The sequence below is a fragment of the Thalassophryne amazonica genome, chromosome 16 (genome assembly GCF_902500255.1).
Source record: "Thalassophryne amazonica chromosome 16, fThaAma1.1, whole genome shotgun sequence".
NCBI classification, from domain to species: domain Eukaryota; kingdom Metazoa; phylum Chordata; class Actinopteri; order Batrachoidiformes; family Batrachoididae; genus Thalassophryne; species Thalassophryne amazonica.
In genome coordinates, this window is record NC_047118.1 from 91,718,428 (window position 1) to 91,739,219 (window position 20,792).

A 20,792-nucleotide genomic window follows, 5' to 3' on the forward strand; every position below is an offset into this window, starting at 1 on the left:
CGTTGTGATCTTAGTGTGTTTCGTGCTCCTCGGATTCCTGGCCTGGTGGTTGACCCAAGAATTGCAGCTCACTGTGGACCGAGCCAGAGAACAACGCAAGCAACGTCAGAAGAGGTTTATTCATAATGTGAATGAGACAGATGGACACCCTCATATATACCATACTAATATGTGGTACAGATATGTTCATTTATTGGCTATGGAATTACGTGACTAATTGTTATGTTTGTTCGCAAATGCCTATATCCTCAACACACCCAGCTCTGACGGCTAAACCGTACCCTGCTAGGGTGACAGAATGTCTTATCATACGGATGCATAATCAAACTGTATTTCGGGGGCAACAGTTCTCAGCAAATCTGACAAGACGTAACACCACTTGCCTCAGTGCAACCACTTATATGATAGGGATTTCAACAGAGGACGTACAAGCGTGCCCAAGTGCTGCTCCATTGACTAGACTGAAGGGAAATGCAAAAATATCATCACGTTAAATTGTCATCACAACGGCCATTCCCAATTTGCTTTTACGGGACAGGGAATAAAAATGTAGGTAAAATTAAGAAACGTCTGTGTACTCAAACGTATGTTTTATCAAATAATTTAAGCCTAACCAAAACATAATATGTGGATGGTACTTATCTTCATCACATTGGACGGGGATGTAATTATACAGGCTCCTGTCCACGGGGAACGGATGAAGCGTGTGCTTATGTTAGTAAGTTTTTGCTACCACCTGTAAATGGTACTCCGGTGTATGATGACATCTATTGGCTTTGTGGTTCCAGACTGTACATGAGTCTCCCACCAAATTGGGGTGGTGTGTGTGCACCTACCCAGGTGACTGACCATACATATGTGGTAGTGCCAAGGACCTCCACAGAGAAGAATGGCAGCACCAGACAGAGGAGATTGATATACCCAGATGTGTTACCACATGATCACATGTGGGGCTCGGATGTACCAAAGGATCAAAAATTGTGGTCTGTAGGAGATAAAATAGCACATTCATTGTTCCCCTGGATAGGAGTGGAAAAAAAAAAAATTTCATTAATGATTGAAACTCTGAATTATCGATTGGGTCTGTTCATGAATGTAACTGAGAAAATAGTAGCAGCTCAAAACACTGAAATAGATGCTTTACGTACCATGGTGATGCAAAATCGCATGGTTTTAGACTTGCTTACTGGTTCACAGGGAGGAGTTTGTGTTCTGCTGAACACAACATGCTGTACTTTCATCCCAGACTCCATTCATTCAGTGGATGTGCAGGACGCATTGGAAGAGCTGAATAAACTTCGTGATGCAATGCATAAAGACACCCTAGCCGTGAACCGGTGGAATCCCTGGTCCTGGTTGACTTCAGGACCATGGTGGCAGTTACTATTGAAAATGGTGACACCAGTTATTATAGTCCTAATTCTGATTGGACTTTGCATGTGTTGTGTGATCCCTTATATCAAAACAATGGTTGGCAAATTGGTGTCAAATACATTTGTACAGTGTAATCTGGCTTTCCAACAAACTATGCCAAAATATCAAGCATTGAAACAGTCAGACCTTAGTGGAGAAAACTATAATGACTGTGTTGAGAATTATGATGATATTGAAAAGCTCACAACTCCAGTTCAAGCTTGAACTGTTGACGTGATGAGTTAACACACTCTTAGCCTATGAAGCTTTAGCTGAAAATGTAATAAGACAAGTGGTGTAGTCGAATAATACAGATAAACGGTTCATTTATACCAGTCAGCCGAAGTGGCGTGTGGTGGTGGTGTGGAGATAATAGAATTTTTGACAGATTGCCTAGGAATGTGTCAGGCTACTGTGCTTTAGTGTCCCTACTCCTCCCAGTAAAAGCCATTCCCGTTTTAGCCAAGGACTTGTTGACGCACCTAAAGTCTGTGGTGCCTGAAAATTGCAGCTGAAAATCTGAATAAGAAGTGGTTGCTTAGTAACAATTGTTTACTTTTAGGTGAAGATGTAATACCGTTGGAATGCATGATAAACAGTGGGGAATGTTGGAGTTATTCTGTAGATACACTGTTTTATTTTATCATGCATGTTTTGTGTTGTCTGCTCTGGTAGAATGTAGTTCTCTCTGCTCTGATAAAGTGTACTGTACTGATGTGATGGGTGAAGGTTACTTAGGATATGTGACATGAAGTGTTTCTGCAAGTTGTGGTATCTCTGTGTGCACGCTAAGCTCTTTTTCAGGATATGTGAAGATGACCCAGGCAGAATGCAGCCGTAAGCGGAGCAGTGAGATAAAGAATAGAGAATTGAATGTTCCAACCACAGTGTGATTATGATACATTAGTCCTTGTGTCAGAAGAAGTGTGATTAATCGATAGATGTCTTAAACACATCTTAATCGAGCCCAAGATTAAAAAGGTTCTGAACGTCCTGAATGTATTGTGCAATCAGCGGTTCTGCGGCAACAGCTCACGCGCTATCACTCCTCCCCTTAGGAGCTGTACCGCCCATGTATGTAGGGAAGTCCTTAATAAAAAGAGCGGGAGCGCAGGCCAGACTTTAGTGTAGCTTTGGTGTACAGCCTGACTGCACTCCTCGCGAGCTAAAATTGACATTCTGTCTCACTGGTGTTTCTTGACTCTGTTTGTCTTATCAAGGTTTTAAGAATGTTTGGAGGCGAAAATACCCAACACACGGCACCGATCCTACGCCAGAGTTACAGCTGGGACATCGAGTGAAGATCCCTCTGACACGGAGTTAATCTCCCTAGAGCAACAAGTGCTGCGCTTTTTTGATAGTAAGGAAATCTCCATTGAGAAAAATAGTATTGAAGGGTGCCACCCCCTTCCGCGCAGAACTCAAAGTGACAAGCCGTCAATCATACTGCACTTTACAAACAGAAAACACAAAAACATGTTGCTGAAACAAGGACAACAACTTCGTGGGACCAATGTCTACGTAAATGACCATTTGATTAAAAGAAATGTGGACATCGCAAGGAAGGCGCGTTACCTGAGGAAGCTAAACAAGATCCAAGCGACGTGGGTGAGAGATTGTAAAGTGTTTGTGAAACTTCTCGGCTTGCCTGAGAACGCTAAAGTGCTCGTCATCCGTGAGATGTCGGAGTTGGATAAGTACATGTGAAGTCATTGGACTGAATAATAAGGTAATGCTGTTCCTTGTTTGAATGGATATTCCGGCTGTGTATGGGCTAAGACTGCTGCTAATCGAGCCGCTCAGCATACGCACTACACTACACTATGACTGAAAACTTTGTAGATATGGACAAATGTACTGATATTGGGGCAGAGGAATACACCAAAATGAGCTTCGATTACTCGAGTGAGGAGAAGAAATGAGTTAAAATGTCAAACGCATGCGGTGGATTAAGTGGGATTTCCTCCATGCTACAAACGTTCAGATACACTGACCATAATACGTTTGATTATGAGCAAGATATCGATCCTGAAAATAATTTCTTAATGAAATGTCAAATATGTGTAAATACTGGACAGAGGATGAATTTAATAAGACTCTGAATCAAAAGAGTGGGCTATCATTGATCCATTTCAACAGTGGAAGCCTCTGTTCGAACTTTGTACACATAAGAGATTATTTGGGGCATCTTAAGAGACGTTTTAACATAACCGCGATCTCTGAGACGTGGATAACGGCAGATAAGCACACAGACTTTCACTTAATGGGTTATGAATTTTTACATATAGATCGAGTCAATAAAAAAGGAGGAGGGGTTGGCCTGTTTGTGGATAAGAGACTAAACTATAAATTAGTTGAGAAATTGTCCTTTACAGTTGATGATGTGTTAGAATGTATTACCATTGAAGTGTGTCTGCAAAAAAAGAAAAATGTGTTGGTCTGCTGTATGTATCGGACCCCTGGGTCTAAAATAGAAACATCTGTACAAATAACCGAATAAATGTTTTCAGGCAATCATAAAAGAGCAATAATAAGTGGGGATTTTAATATAGATCTTTTGAACCCTGGCCATAACAAAAATACAGAGGATTTCATTGAAACAATATATAGTCTTGGATTTTATCCTATGATCACAAAACCTACTAGGATAACAGCACAGTTCAACATTAATAGATAATATTTTTTATAATGACTTGGAAGACACTACAGTGACTGGCGTACTTGTAAGTGATATAACTGACCACCTACCAGTTTTTGCAGTTATAGAGCAAAAGGAATGTTACACATATAGAAGAATGAGATCAGAACAATCAATAGCAAACCTAAAGGAGGATCTATTAGAGGAAAACTGGAGTGAGGTGTGTGAGGAAAAAAATGTTAACAATGCATATAGCACATTTCTTCTTTTTTTTATACTTATTTTTATTTTTCATTATACCATAAATCACATTTTAAAAGAACGATAACACCTCAGAACAAAGTGGCATGTGACAACTGACAACATATTTTTTCACAATACAATCTTTAAATAGGTCTCAGTTTACATCACCCAAGTTTGAATTCTGTCCATTTTTTCCACAGCTCTTCACATTTTGGTAGCTGTAGTCTTATGATATATGTAAGCCTTTCCATATTGTAGACGTCATCCACTATTTCTCTCCAGTTGCCCAAGGTGGGAGTGGTGGCCTTGTACCACTTTTGCGTAATTGCTTTTTTTTGTGGCCACCAAAAGAAATCACCAAGTATTGGTCTTTAGTTGGGATTGCAATGTCTGTTAAATATGCTAAATACAATACTGTACATGTATTGGGTAGCTCATATCCCAGTATGTCTTTTAATTCTTTCCGAACATTATCCCAGTAGCTTGTCAACTTAATACAATGCCAAAATATATGTGTGTGGTTAACATCCTGCTCTCCACACAATCTCCAGCAAGGTTGATGTACAGACAGTGAACTCTTCTTTATCTTTGGAGTAATGAAAAAACGTACAATATTTTTCCAGCAAAACATTTTCCACATTTTAGAACTCGATGTGTCCTGTTGTGTTACACAGATGTCATACCACATTTCATCACTTATCTCCGTCTTTAGTTCTTTTTTCCATTTATCTCTTATGTATAATGTTGAAGTTTTACTATTACCTACCAAGCCTTGATACAATTTTGAAATTAGTTTTCCAGATATATTCTTGTATGCGTTACTTAGTACTTCTGTAATTGCATTTATTTTCCCTGTTAGACCTGGTCTTATTTCCTTGCGGTAATAGTCCCGAATCTGAAGATACATATAAAAATCTTGTTTGTCCAAGTCAAATTCTCTTTGTAGAGTCTGAAAGGTCTTAATTTCACCTCTTTTGATTAATTTACTAAACATAGTCAGGCCTCTGTTTGACCATTCCTTAAATTTTGAGTTCATGATTCCTGGTTTGAAGTTTGTATCGTATGCCAGCCAACTAAAGATCTTAATTTCACTCTCCATCTTGTATTTTTTAACTACTGAGAACCAGGTCTCCAATGTGAATTTAGTAAGCGAGTCTAAATATTTCTCGTTTTCTTTAAACATTTTCTTGTTGGTTATCATGGTTCTTATACGGCCCCCTTCAGTATCCAATTCTATTTCCTTCCATTTAGTAGAACAGTCGATGGTACACCAGCAAATCAAAGATTTCATCTGTGCGGCGTAATAATAATTTTGTAAGTTTGGAAGTGCCAATCCCCCCTCTTTCTTAGGTATTTGAAGTGTTGAGTATTTGATTCTTGGTTCTTGGCCTCTACTGGTGGTTGGCTCTCACTGCGGTATTGTATCACTTCCTGTTCCGGAGCACAGCGGTGTTTTGCTGTATCTGTTAGCTGTTTAATCAGCGCAGTTAGATTGATCTAGTTATCTAGATAACGATTTGTTTCACAGTGTAATCTTCACGTGCCTTAACTAAAGCACTCCTTCTGCTGAATCACCTCTAAATTATTTACACATTATTCACTTTGCGTGTTTTTAGGAATCCGCTAGCTTAGCGCAGCTACTAGCTCTTAGCCGATTTAGTATGGCGGCTTCTCCTGTCTCTCCCGCACTTTTCTGCTCTGGGTGTGAAATGTTTAGTTATTCCTCGGCCTCCTTTAGCAGTAACGGTACTTGTAATAAGTGTAGCTTATTCGTAGCTTTGGAGGCCAGGCTGGGCGAATTGGAGACTCGGCTCCGCACCGTGGAAAATTCTACAGCTAGCCAGGCCCCTGTAGTCGGTGCAGACCAAGGTAGCTTAGCTGCCGTTAGTTCCCCTCTGGCAGATCCCGAGCAGCCGGGAAAGCAGGCCGACTGGGTGACTGTGAGGAGGAAGCGTAGTTCTAAACAGAAGCCTCGTGTACACCGCCAACCCGTTCACATTTCTAACCGTTTTTCCCCACTCGACGACACACCCGCCGAGGATCAAACTCTGGTTATTGGCGACTCTGTTTTGAGAAATGTGAAGTTAGCGACACCAGCAACCATAGTCAATTGTCTTCCGGGGGCCAGAGCAGGCGACATTGAAGGAAATTTGAAACTGCTGGCTAAGGCTAAGCGTAAATTCACGTCGACAGTAATGACACCCGGTTACGCCAATCGGAGGTCACTAAAATTAACATTGAATCGGTGTGTAACTTTGCAAAAACAATGTCGGACTCTGTAGTTTTCTCTGGGCCCCTCCCCAATCGGACCGGGAGTGACATGTTTAGCCGCATGTTCTCCTTGAATTGCTGGCTGTCTGAGTGGTGTCCAAAAAATGAGGTGGGCTTCATAGATAATTGGCAAAGCTTCTGGGGAAAACCTGGTCTTGTTAGGAGAGACGGCATCCATCCCACTTTGGATGAAGCAGCTCTCATTTCTAGAAATCTGGCCAATTTTCTTAAATCCTCCAAACCGTGACTATCCAGGGTTGGGACCAGGAAGCAGAGCTGTAGTCTTACACACCTCTCTGCAGCTTCTCTCCCCCTGCCATCCCCTCATTACCCCATCCCCGTAGAGACGGTGCCTGCTCCCAGACTACCAATAACCAGTAAAAATCAATTTAAGCATAAAAATTCAAAAAGAAAAAATAATATAGCACCTTCAACTGCAGACTAAAACAGTTAAATGTGGTCTATTAAACATTAGGTCTCTCTCTTCTAAGTCCCTGTTGGTAAATGATAATAATTGATCAACATATTGATTTATTCTGCCTTACAGAAACCTGGTTACAGCAGGATGAATATGTTAGTTTAAATGAGTCAACACCCCCGAGTCACACTAACTGTCAGAATGCTCGTAGCACGGGCCGGGGCGGAGGATTAGCAGCAATCTTCCATTCCAGCTTATTAATTAATCAAAAACCCAGACAGAGCTTTAATTCATTTGAAAGCTTGACTCTTAGTCTTGTCCATCCAAATTGGAAGTCCCAAAAAACAGTTTTATTTGTTATTATCTATCGTCCACCTGGTCGTTACTGTGAGTTTCTCTGTGAATTTTCAGACCTTTTGTCTGACTTAGTGCTTAGCTCAGATAAGATAATTATAGTGGGCGATTTTAACATCCACACAGATGCTGAGAATGACAGCCTCAACACTGCATTTAATCTATTATTAGACTCTATTGGCTTTGCTCAAAAAGTAATGAGTCCACCCACCACTTTAATCATATCTTAGATCTTGTTCTGACTTATGGTATGGAAATAGAAGACTTAACAGTATTCCCTGAAAACTCCCTTCTGTCTGATCGTTTCTTAATAACATTTACATTTACTCTGATGGACTACCCAGCAGTGGGGAATAAGTTTCATTACACTAGAAGTCTTTCAGAAAGCGCTGTAACTAGGTTTAAGGATATGATTCCTTCTTTATGTTCTCTAATGCCATATACCAACACAGTGCAGAGTAGCTACCTAAACTCTGTAAGTGAGATAGAGTATCTCGTCAATAGTTTTACATCCTCATTGAAGACAACTTTGGATGCTGTAGCTCCTCTAAAAAAGAGAGCTTTAAATCAGAAGTGCCTGACTCCGTGGTATAACTCACAAACTCGTAGCTTAAAGCAGATAACCCGTAAGTTGGAGAGGAAATGGCGTCTCACTAATTTAGAAGATCTTCACTTAGCCTGGAAAAAGAGTCTGTTGCTCTATAAAAAAAAAGCCCTCCGTAAAGCTAGGACATCTTTCTACTCATCACTAATTGAAGAAAATAAGAACAACCCCAGGTTTCTTTTCAGCACTGTAGCCAGGCTGACAAAGAGTCAGAGCTCTATTGAGCTGAGTATTCCATTAACTTTAACTAGTAATGACTTCATGACTTTCTTTGCTAACAAAATTTTAACTATTAGAGAAAAAATTACTCATAACCATCCCAAAGACGTATCGTTATCTTTGGCTGCTTTCAGTGATGCCGGTATTTGGTTAGACTCTTTCTCTCCGATTGTTCTGTCTGAGTTATTTTCATTAGTTACTTCATCCAAACCATCAACATGTTTATTAGACCCCATTCCTACCAGGCTGCTCAAGGAAGCCCTACCATTATTTAATGCTTCGATCTTAAATATGATCAATCTATCTTTGTTAGTTGGCTGTGTACCACAGGCTTTTAAGGTGGCAGTAATTAAACCATTACTTAAAAAGCCATCACTTGACCCAGCTATCTTAGCTAATTATAGGCCAATCTCCAACCTTCCTTTTCTCTCAAAAATTCTTGAAGGGGTAGTTGTAAAACAGCTAACTGATCATCTGCAGAGGAATGGTCTATTTGAAGAGTTTCAGTCAGGTTTTAGAATTCATCATAGTACAGAAACAGCATTAGTGAAGGTTACAAATGATCTTCTTATGGCCTCGGACAGTGGACTCATCTCTGTGCTTGTTCTGTTAGACCTCAGTGCTGCTTTTGATACTGTTGACCATAAAATTTTATTACAGAGATTAGAGCATGCCATAGGTATTAAAGGCACTGTGCTGCGGTGGTTTGAATCATATTTGTCTAATAGATTACAATTTGTTCATGTAAATGGGGAATCTTTTTCACAGACTAAAGTTAATTATGGAGTTCCACAAGGTTCTGTGCTAGGACCAATTTTATTCACTTTATACATGCTTCCCTTAGGCAGTATTATTAGACGGTATTGCTTAAATTTTCATTGTTACGCAGATGATACCCAGCTTTATCTATCCATGAAGCCAGAGGACACACACCAATTAGCTAAACTGCAGGATTGTCTTACAGACATAAAGACATGGATGACTTATAATTTCCTGCTTTTAAACTCAGATAAAACTGAAGTTATTGTACTTGGCCCCACAAATCTTAGAAACATGGTGTCTAACCAGATCCTTACTCTGGATGGCATTACCCTGACCTCCAGTAATACTGTGAGAAATCTTGGAGTCATTTTTGATCAGGATATGTCATTCAAAGCACATATTAAACAAATATGTAGGACTGCTTTTTTGCATTTACGCAATATCTCTAAAATCAGAAAGGTCTTGTCTCAGAGTGATGCTGAAAAACTAATTCATGCATTTATTTCCTCTAGGCTGGACTATTGTAATTCATTATTATCAGGTTGTCCTAAAAGTTCCCTGAAAAGCCTTCAGTTAATTCAAAATGCTGCAGCTAGAGTACTGACGGGGACTAGAAGGAGAGAGCATATCTCACCCATATTGGCTTCTCTTCATTGGCTTCCTGTTAATTCTAGAATAGAATTTAAAATTCTTCTTCTTACTTATAAGGTTTTGAATAATCAGGTCCCATCTTATCTTAGGGACCTCGTAGTACCATATCACCCCAATAGAGCGCTTCGCTCTCAGACTGCAGGCTTACTTGTAGTTCCTAGGGTTTGTAAGAGTAGAATGGGAGGCAGAGCCTTCAGCTTTCAGGCTCCTCTCCTGTGGAACCAGCTCCCAATTCAGATCAGGGAGACAGACACCCTCTCTACTTTTAAGATTAGGCTTAAAACTTTCCTTTTTGCTAAAGCTTATAGTTAGGGCTGGATCAGGTGACCCTGAACCATCCCTTAGTTATGCTGCTATAGACGTAGACTGCTGGGGGGTTCCCATGATGCACTGTTTCTTTCTCTTTTTGCTCTGTATGCACCACTCTGCATTTAATCATTAGTGATTGATCTCTGCTCCCCTCCACAGCATGTCTTTTTCCTGGTTCTTTCCCTCAGCCCCAACCAGTCCCAGCAGAAGACTGCCCCTCCCTGAGCCTGGTTCTGCTGGAGGTTTCTTCCTGTTAAAAGGGAGTTTTTCCTTCCCACTGTCGCCAAGTGCTTGCTCACAGGGGGTCGTTTTGACCGTTGGGGTTTTACATAATTATTGTATGGCCTTGCCTTACAATATAAAGCGCCTTGGGGCAACTGTTTGTTGTGATTTGGCGCTATATAAAAAAAATTGATTGATTGATTGATTGATATTTCAATCAAAGGTACATTTTCATTCAAAAGACCTTGCCGTCTTAAACCTTTACTCCGTGCTTGGGCTCGGAGATGTTCTCCGGAATGAGCGTAGCTTCTCCTTGTAGCTGGGGTCCCGCTCTGAATCGGGTACGTTCTTCCTCACGCGTCGGCCCACCCGGGTCCAGGTCATCTGTTGGATGCGTTCCACAAGTGATGTTGGTGTCTGTATGAGCTTGACTGTGTATCCCCGTTTCACCATTTCCTCTGCTGCCTCCACTGCAGTGTTGCAGATCATAACTCCATCGCCGTGTCTCACACGCAGCCTGGCGGGGAAGAGTGTTTGAAACCGCACGTCTTTCTCTTTTAACACTTTCCGGATTTCAGCGTATTCTCTCTGCTTTCCAATAATGGCAGGTGGAAAGTCCTGGTCCAGGGTTACTTGTTTATCTTTCCACTTGAAACCTTTCATTTGCCAGGATTTACGCAGCACCATGTGTAACTCCACGTCATTTGGCAGCTGAAGACCCTCATGAAGCAGCTTTTCCACAAAAATTCTCATTTCTGACGCCTCTTTCTCTGCATTTTCACTGACCCCATAGATCCTCACGTTTTCTCGCCTGCCACGGGCCTGCATGACGGTTAGCTGTTCTTCTAACTTCGAGCATAGCTTTAGCAAGCCAGTAGTTACGTCCTCGGTTGTTTGAATTCGTTCTTCGACCTTTTCTATTCGGTTTTCCTTCGCCTCTAGTCTGTTACTGACTGAGGAAATGTCACGTTTCAACTCTTCAAATTGGCCCCTGCTTTCTTGTCGAAACTGTTTTAGCTCGTGTAGGATCTTGGAGTCCGCCATCGTGGGATATGCTGTTATTTTGACAATGATAAAGTTAAAATGAAACACTATGGCATTGTTTTGTGTTTAAAATCTTTTTGATTATGTTTTTATTTCTAATATCATTTGTTTTTAAAGCTGTAAAAAAAATCTTTAAAACTTTTGTCCAACAATTTACATTTCCTAAATATCAGGGTGGCGCAACCATAAACGTATGACTTTTATTTTGAAATGAAGCGATAACAGCTGTAAAGACGATATTCGATCAGCCAGAGGACCCTAAGTGACTGTTTGGACTAAGCTAAAATTTTTGTAGATCTCTGTCAAATAGTAATAAAAATAACTACTTTCAACTCATACATGTGCTGGTACACTTTTCATGTCAGGTGGTACAACCAATGTAAAACTCATGAAATTATATTTTATCATAAAACTCTTAATTTTTTAAAAAGTGGTCCGTTTGAACTTCATGCTATTGGTAGGAGCTAAAGCTAGCATACAAAAAAAGCCTGCTTATTTGAGATTAGCTGCAATAGTCAGGTGGTGCAACCAGCTAGTCAGGTGGCACAACTGTAAGGAATGTTACTATATACTGCTATTCAAAGCTCTAAGATTATCCATGAAACCATAAAATATTTTGTAGTTTTAAATTTAAAGATATTATACACTTTAAAACATTTCAAATTATAATTTGTACATTTTAGATGCCACTATCAAGTAAAGAAAAGTCGGCATGACACAGGGCGCGTATTAATAATGATCCGGCTGCAAGGGAAGCATATCTTGCAAAAACAAAAGAGAGGTAATGCATCTATACATAGTCCATTTTACATTTGTAAGTTTATTAGTTCTTGTGTTTTATAGCTATCAGAGGAGGAAGAGAGAAGGGAAAATTGTGAAGCCCCCTATCGGCCAATTCTCTAAGCACGAACAGAAAAAAACAGGCAACAGTGGAGGGAAGATCAAAAAAGCACCGGGACAGAAAAAGAGGCATTGAGGAAATATTGCATTTTACACCCAAGTCAAATGAACCCTCAGAAGAACTTGAACCTAACTCTCCCAAGAAGAACAATGTTGAACCTAACACTCCCAACAATGTGAGAATGCAATTAACTGTGCATCAAATATCTCTATTTAATAACACTTAGACATATGACTAGAACATATGTTACTATTATAAAAGATTTTTTGTTCAGCATATTTCATATTATAACAAATGTCAGGTTGTACAACCAATTTAAACAAAAAAATTATATGTTAAAGTGACTAAATGGTTTTTTAATGTGATGAATGTAGTTATTATAATAAATATCTGGATTTGTGTATTTGTGTTTTTATTTTTCTGTCTTTAAAGGCAAAATTGAATGTTAACTTGGCTCAAAACCTGACATACAGAATGCTAAAATCGTAAATGATTGGAAAAAAGAACACAATGATAAAATAATAACCTGTTACCTTGTGTAGACATGCTAAGGAATAGTTGCAAAAGATTTAATCTTAAAATAAAGATTAGGAATGTATACATCCATCCATCCATGTTGTGAAAGTGTAGGAACACGGACCCACAACAGGGGGCGTAAAAGAACGGGCAATGGATAAGCCAAACAGTAACAATTTAATGTTGTAAATTGTGCACAACGGAATACAGACAACAATCAGTTTGTGACTATAGTCAATTACACGTTGGGTGACGTGTGGGCAGGCTTGAGGATAGGAGACACCCGTCCAGAACCGAGCCGGATCCCACACGGCCCTCACCGCCAACGGATGTGAAGAACACCGGAGCCGCCAAGTCCTGGGTCCCCAGGTGGTCACCGTCTCCTGCTGTCAGACCTGGAACTGCTGGCAGAGAACAGAAACAGCACAGGTGAGTGTGAGTTCGCACACTCAGTAATCCCTCAGTCCGTGTTTCTTAAGGAGGGAGAACCTCCAGCTCCAATCACACACTCGTGCAGCTCCTGTGAAACCACTTATCTGGTTGGGGTGGGAGGCGAAGCCGTCGCAATCCACACCAAACACCAATACAGCAGACAAGGACACCGTCACAGGAAAACGGCTGCAAATGAGATCAGACTATTGTTTGTTTTAGATACAGCAGAGAAATTACCTCCAAGGTAGCTGATTTCTCGGCGGGGAGATGGAGTTGCAGTCTGGCCTTTATGGTGATGGTGATGTGGATGAGTGACAGCTGGTGCTGATGACAAGTGACAGCTGTCACTCCCGGTTGCTATGACGCCCTCTAGTGCTTGAAGCCCGCACTTCAAGCAGGGCGCCATCTGGTGATGGTGGGCCAGCAGTACCTCCTCTTCAGCGGCCCACACAACAATCCATCCATTTTCTTCCGCTTTATCCGGAGTCGGGTCGCGGGGGCAGCAGCTCAAGCAAAGCTGCCCAGACCTCCCGATCCACACACACCTCCTCCAGCTCCTCCGGGAGAACCCCAGATTTTTATAAATATTTGGATGCGCCACCTGACATTTTTTTGTTATGCAGTTCAAAATACTGTTTCAAAATGAGTTAAAACAGTTAAAAATGTTATTCAATAAATGAGATTTGTTAAAACACATTTTTCTGGACTCAAAAATATGTTTTACATCTATATTGAAAATACTTTATAAAAATACCTTTTTTGAAGCCTAATTTGTCAATGACCCATAAACAAAGTCACCTGTTACCTGTCATGTCATCCTGTAGTTTTTAGTGTCTAGAGGCTCATTAAAAGCTCAGCTTGTGGACTCAGTGTACCGTGAATTAAGTGCTCTGTTAGGATGCTCCCAGGTGATACTTTACCTGTGCAATACACAGTTTTGGCTGTGGTTGCCATGGCGATGCTGGCTAAGCCCGTTCCGGCTCCCAGTTCTATGACTGTTGTGTCTCTGAACGTGAGTGGCTGAGACAGGATGAAGTCAGCTAAAAACAGTGCTCCTCTCCACACCTGAAGGACAAGACACACAACATGTTTTAACACCTTCACAACATCAGCCAGCATAGACTGTCTACCAGCCAGGAACCATATGGTGCCGGAGGTTGGCACCATATGAGCAACAACTTGAAACAGTGACCAACATCAGGACCCTGAAGATCCTGTTTACTTTGTCACCGTAATGGGTTATTTTTCCAAAGCCAGGTCAGGTTAGGTATTGAGGGAGAATTGTGGCACATATCAACACTTTAACTACACAATGGAACTGCCTTGTATCCTGGATCACTACTGTAGTGGAAATCAGTGGAAATCTTACAAGTGCCTGTTTCATAATGCTTCATTTCCATGGCCTCAAATAAAAACAACAGCTAAACAGTGCTTTGTCTGCGTGAAACAACCTTGCATGCTCAGCCAAGACTTACGTTCCAGTCACAGAATATTCTGTTCTGATAACTTGCAGACAGAAGTTATCTCTCAGATGCAGCTGTCAACCAATGTTGTCATTTTGCTGTTTGTCATCTTGTGAAATTAAATGGTAAATGGACTGCATTTATATCGCGCTTTTCCATGTGCATCAGACGCTCAAAGCGCTTTACAATAATGCCTCACATTCACCCCAATGTCAGGGTGCTGCCATACAAGTCGCTCACTACACACCGGGAGCAACTAGGGCATTAAAGACCTTGCCCAAGGGCCCTTAGTGATTTTCCAGTCAGGCTGGGATTTAAACTGGGGATCCTCTGGTCTCAAGCCCAACACTTAACCACTATCAACTCAATCAATCAATCAACTTTTTTCTTATATAGCGCCAAATCACAACAAACAGTTGCCCCAAGGCACGTCCCCTCCCCATGCTAACATTGTGCTTCTCATAGCTCAGTGTTCGTATTAACCACACCCCCTGGGACGAGTTATGCTCCTGGGGCTTAAATGTGCTGATGGGGAGGGCAGGCCTTGCCTTTCACCCTCCCCCAGACTTTCGTACTCGGTGTGAGAGGTGGGGGACTTCAAGCTTGAATAAATTACCAAAAGACCATCAGGAGACTTAAAGTGTTTATTTCACCATGTCAGTAGGATATGAAATGTGTTTTTCCACAACAATTTGGAGCCTGAACAGAGATAGACTGAAAATTCATTGGTGACTGTCAGGATCGGATACAGCTGGGCTGGTTGCCGGGACAAAACTTCCCCCTGTACCTCAACAGAGTTCAGAGACGACAGGGAGGTCAATAAGGGGAGGTACCGACCGATCTCAGCTTCATCCAATGACCTCAAAGGAAAGAAAAATTACCTGTGACTCGGTGAGATTTTCATGTCATTACCAACTGGGAGTAAAATAGTTTGAACTTTTGTACTAAATAAAAGGTCAATAGTTAGAGAAGTCCGTTATTGTTTGTCTGAGGCTGAGGAAGGCTTGACCGGTGCATCAACCCGAGACTTATACAATAAAAATAAAAAAGACAAAACAAATGTGTGTATTAGGACAAAACACTGAGGGGTGGGGGGCCACCACCCGCTAGTCCGTTGGTAAGAGAAATGAAAAGCAGACACAGACCACAGTCCGCAGAAGTCTTACTGATGTGGTTGAATATTTTGGGTTCGCAGAGCACAAGGTTACTAAGTGTACACTGATTAAAATTTCTTAAAAATGGGAAAATCGGCACATTACGGGGGTTCCAAGATGGCGCGGGTGTAACTGGTCGCACACTCTGCTGATACTGAGGAAAAATCCTCATTGTTCCCGAAAAAAAAAAAAGAAAATAAAGGGACGACACGTATTGTGGTATGGCAAGCTTGAGGAAGTCTCTGAAAGCGAAAACTTCAATGACATCCAGGCAGCCTAAACTGACGGACTCCAGCCTCCGAGGGAAGTTAGCCCCACAAGCTAACGTTAACATGACGGAGTATACGTCTCCACACAGCGGACTCATGAATGAGGGTCCTCCTGCATCCGAGCTTGCGGCTGGGGAAGAGGCGACGAAAGATACGGCGCTGGACAAAATCATGGCTATGCTGGTTGAGCTCAAGGCAGAAATGGTGTCCATCAAAGCTGAACTAAAGACAGAATACAATGTGAGATTTGACCAAATTAACGTGGAGCTAAAAGAGCTAAAAGGTGACCTGGGCGGGTGTGATTAGCGTGTAACCGAGATGGAGCAATGTATTTCAGACAACACAGACGGGCTGACTGAGTTGAAAGCCGAGGTGAAATCTCTGCAGGCTGAAAACAATATTATGAAGAGGAAACTTCTGGATCTTGAATCGAGAGGACACAGGGGGAATCTAATACTTCATGGGATCCCAGAAACTGAGATAAGGGGAGAGGATACTGAAGATCCTCTCAAGCACATTATCCCTGAGATTCTGACTGGGCTCCGAGTTACGCCCCCCACTTTCACGATAGAGAGGGCGCACAGACGGGCAAAAAAGAAGAGAAACAGACCCACCCAGGCCACTGATGATGCGTTTCCTGAATCATTGGGACAGGGAACGTGTCCTGCAGGCTGCACGGATCAAGAAAGATCTCTTTTACAGAAATAGGAGAGTTTTCTTCACGCCAGACCTGGCAGATGGAGTGTGCCAGCAACGAGCAGAATTTCATCACGTCTGTGAGGACTTTAAGAGAAGGAACCTCCGATTCGGCTTTGCATTTCCTGCTACTCTTTTGGTAACATTTGAAGGTAAAAATACTCCCTTAAAACACCGATGGAAGCAGAGGAATTCGTTAAAAAGATACGGAGTTCAGAGAAGTAGAATGTGACTTTATAACCCAGCAAAGCGCACTCACGGGCTCAGTTTACTGACAAATTTGAAACTTGTGCCTGTTTTTTTTTAATATGGATAAGGTTACCTATGTAACATTTTTCTTTTTCAACTAAGTTACACTCTATGAGAGACTTAAACTATATTCAATGTTATGCATAACTATATAGTGTTATTATGTTCAGCTCTTAAAATCTTTCTTTTAAACTGACTGTGAGTTCAATTTAAGTAAGAGCTCCATGTTAATATCTAGAGACTAACCTAATAATAACTTGTTTCTGATCACTCTACACCAGTTCAAATGCTATACAAATTTGTTTGGGAATATATGAATGAAGTTAAGTCAAGTGGAAATAGGAGGGAGAGCACAGCAGCTTAGAGAGAGGTTCTGCCAATTTTTTTTACGTTTTCACTGAGAACTGCTGAAGGAAGTCTCCCTGGAGGGCCCTTCCTAGGGCAAGGTTTTCCCTCCAACTTTCTTTTTTTCCTTTCAAACATTCTTTGATCGGGTTTTGGATTCACAGTTTTTTTTTTGTTTGTTTGTTTGTTTGTTTGTTTTTTTACATGAATCCTTTTTCTTTCTTTTTTCACTATGTTCTACTTATTTACTGTTCCTGTGTTCATGTGTTCTATTTGACTAGAGAGTATCACAATATTGACAGAATAACAAAGGTGAAATTAACACAAGTACATCAATGGCATCTGAAAAAATACATATAGCATCCTTTAATGTCGATGGCTTACCGAGCCCAATCAAAAGGTCAAAAATATTAACGAAAATGAAAAAAGAAAAGATAGATATCGTATACCTTCAAGAAACTCATCTAAATGAAATAGACCATTCAAAATTAACAAGATTCGGCTATACTAAATTGTACTCCTCCTCATACATGGGTAAACATAAAAGAGGAATGGCAATTCTGATCTCAAGTCAATTATTATTTGAACAGTTTTATACATAAAGATAAGGAAGGCAGATATATTCTGATTAAAGGGCATATTAATGGAAACTTGATCACTTTGCTAAATGTATATGTGCCACCAGGAAGCAATATCACTTTCTACACTAATGTTTTACACTTAATAGACAACTACTCTGAGGGAATCCTAATATGTGGCGGTGACTTCAATTTACACATTCAACCCTCCTTGGACGTATCAAACTACCTAACTAAGGTAACCACAAAAGTAATACATAGTAAATTCCACAAATCAATAAAAAATATTTGGGTTAATTGATATTTGGAGGGAAATGAACCCCAGTACTTGCCAATATACCCATTTCTCCAATCCACACACAGTCTATACTAGAAAAGATTACTTTTTTATTTTTAAAAACGATAGGACAAAAATAACAAATGCAATTATAAATAGACCTGAGTGATCATGCCCCAATCTACATTACATTAGAACTGGGAGAAAAAGAAAAAAATACACTTTGGAGGTTTAATACCAGTCTGCTCTTGTTTAAAAGAAAAATGACAGAGAATATTAAGACATATTTAGAGGAAAATGATACGGACAAAACCACTCCACCCATCCTTTTGGACGCAGCAAAAGCTGTGATGAGGGGCCAAATTATTGCCATTGCGGCCACGAAAAAGAAACAGAGACAGAAAAAGCTAAATGAACTGCAGGACAAATTAAAACTGCTGGAGGCTGAACATTCCAAATATAAAAATCCTCTCTTGCTTCAGGAAATTAGACGAAATTAATGATAGATCATCACTTGAAATAATGAAGAAAATCCTCTTCACTAAACAGAAATATTATGAAAGTGGGCTGAAATTTTACTAGCCTGGAAACTTCGGAAACAACAAGCTGAAAGAACAATCTTTAAAATAAGAAATAACCTAAACAAGATCAAATACAATCTACTTTCGAAGATTATTACAAAAAACTTTTTTCCAAGATTTCTGCAGGTAAAGAAGATGAAATAAAAACCTTTTTGGATGGTCTCAATTTACTCTCCATGTCTGAGGAACAGAATAAAAAATTAGGAGCTGAAATAACGATATTGGAAATACAAAATGCGATTAAAATGTTAAAGAACAACAAGTCCCCAGGGAGAGATGGATTCACCTCAGAGTGGTACAAAGTATTAAAAGAACCACTTATACCACTGCTTTTAACAACATTCAATTGGGCACTCAAAAAAATTCAAATCTCCCTGACAGGGTTTTTCTCTATATTGTCAATATATGGATTATCAAATCTTAATGTCTTCACTTTGATGTACTCTCTGTAATCATGTCTTTGATTCTGTTCTCTATTTTTCATATATATGTATATGCATGTGTGAAAGTTCATGTACCATTATTCCTTTAATTACTTAGTGTCAAAAGCAATCATATACGCTGAATGGTTCAAGTGATCATTAAGACTATCAAACAGTGAGCAGATGATCTTTGACCATTCAATGTGCAGATTGTTTTGCCAGAATGTCAGAGTGGTTGGCTAGGGTCATGATTGGCTAATCACAGATGTGTACTTTTGATTAATGGTTCAGCCTTGAAGAAGAGCATTGTAACTGGAACACGGTTCAAGGGCTGGACATTGTTATGGAAAGATTAGGAGACTGAGGGCTCAAAAGCCATAACAGTTTTCATATCAATGTGAGACCAGACTTTGTGTCTTTCCATTGTTTTGTGATACTGTCACTCCTATATGCTGTATGTAATAGGGTTGCCAACCGTCCCTTGAAAAACGGAATCGTCCCTTATTTGGAAATAAAAGTGTGCGTTCCGTATTGACCTGAAACGGGACGCAGTTTGTCCCGTATTTCTGTGAGAATCAAAAAGTCTGTAAAATGTCAATGGACTTGACTGGCGCTTTATATGGAAACTTACGGTAAATTTGATCCCAGCCTCTCTCCTGCTTTTCACCAATGAGCTGACAGACACAAGTTGACAATACAGAATCACTCTTATCTCATTGGTCGAGGGACATCTGCTCGCAAGAAGATACCGACGTCATGAGCCGACGACTGTCGCTGGACGACAATAACAAAGCAGCATGGCTGATATCGATGCAGACACCGACACTGGCACTGCAGATATGTCTACGGACAGCAATGTCTGTAACGTCGTTACTCCTCCTCCAAAAAAAAAAAAAAAAAAAAAAAAAAAAAATGCAAAAATACAGGGAGAATGAGAAAAGGAAAAATGGCTGAGTGGAAAAGGTGCGCGACAACAGCTATAAGTATTGTTTACTTTTCAGACTTTATTTTTTGCACTTTTTATCACACTAAATGTGTAAATGTGCACTGTTACATTGTTTTGGATGATGCAAATTTTCAATTGTTTTTTTGTTAATTTATACAATTTTAAGTTAAGCACTACAGAGAAAGATTTATTTTTAAATAATTTTTTTTATTTTATGCTTTGAAGCAGGACAGAATGCTCATATTGAAATTGAGTGAAAATTTATTTTGCACTAAAAATAAATTGCTAAATAATTTGTTTTCCACGTGTTCATATCAGAACAAATGCATGTATGCATCTACTTAAATTCAGGGTCATGTCAACAGTCAAATGGTTAAAAATCATTTCACACAGACGCTGGGAAGGGTGAAGGCAATGGTCGGTTGGCCCTGGCGGTGAGGTGTCCCTTATTTATTTTTCAGAGAGTTGGCAACCCTAGTATGTAACGATATTCAATAAAAGGAGAGACAAATGGGCGGGACCTTGAGGACAGACGACAGATCTTTCTGATGGAGCTTCTCGTTTGTCCTCTCCTGTACAGGACAAAGAAATTCAGTGTCTCTTGCGTGATCATTTGTGTGTGAGTAAACAGTTGTTCTTTTCAGGTCCAACTCTGAACAACTCTGACATCTTGGTCCTTCGGAGCCGGGTGCCAACAGACCGGAAACTCGTCGGACCGTGACAAAGAACGTCCGTGGAATCTGCGGCCGCAGTGCGGGAACTACTTCCTGCAGACCCTTTCTGGGGAACGGGTCTCCTCCCTAATGGGCCGATGC

General features: G+C 40.4%; 1 protein-coding gene across 1 annotated transcript in view; it reads right to left on the reverse strand.

Annotated features, from left to right (window-relative positions):
• mettl22 (methyltransferase like 22) overlaps nucleotides 1–20,792 on the reverse strand; it is a 382,505-nt gene that overhangs the window by 193,799 nt on the left and 167,914 nt on the right. The window contains exon 6 of the mRNA XM_034190848.1: nucleotides 13,918–14,062. Coding sequence (XP_034046739.1) covers nucleotides 13,918–14,062 — 145 coding nt within the window. The remainder of the gene's footprint in view (nucleotides 1–13,917; nucleotides 14,063–20,792) is intronic.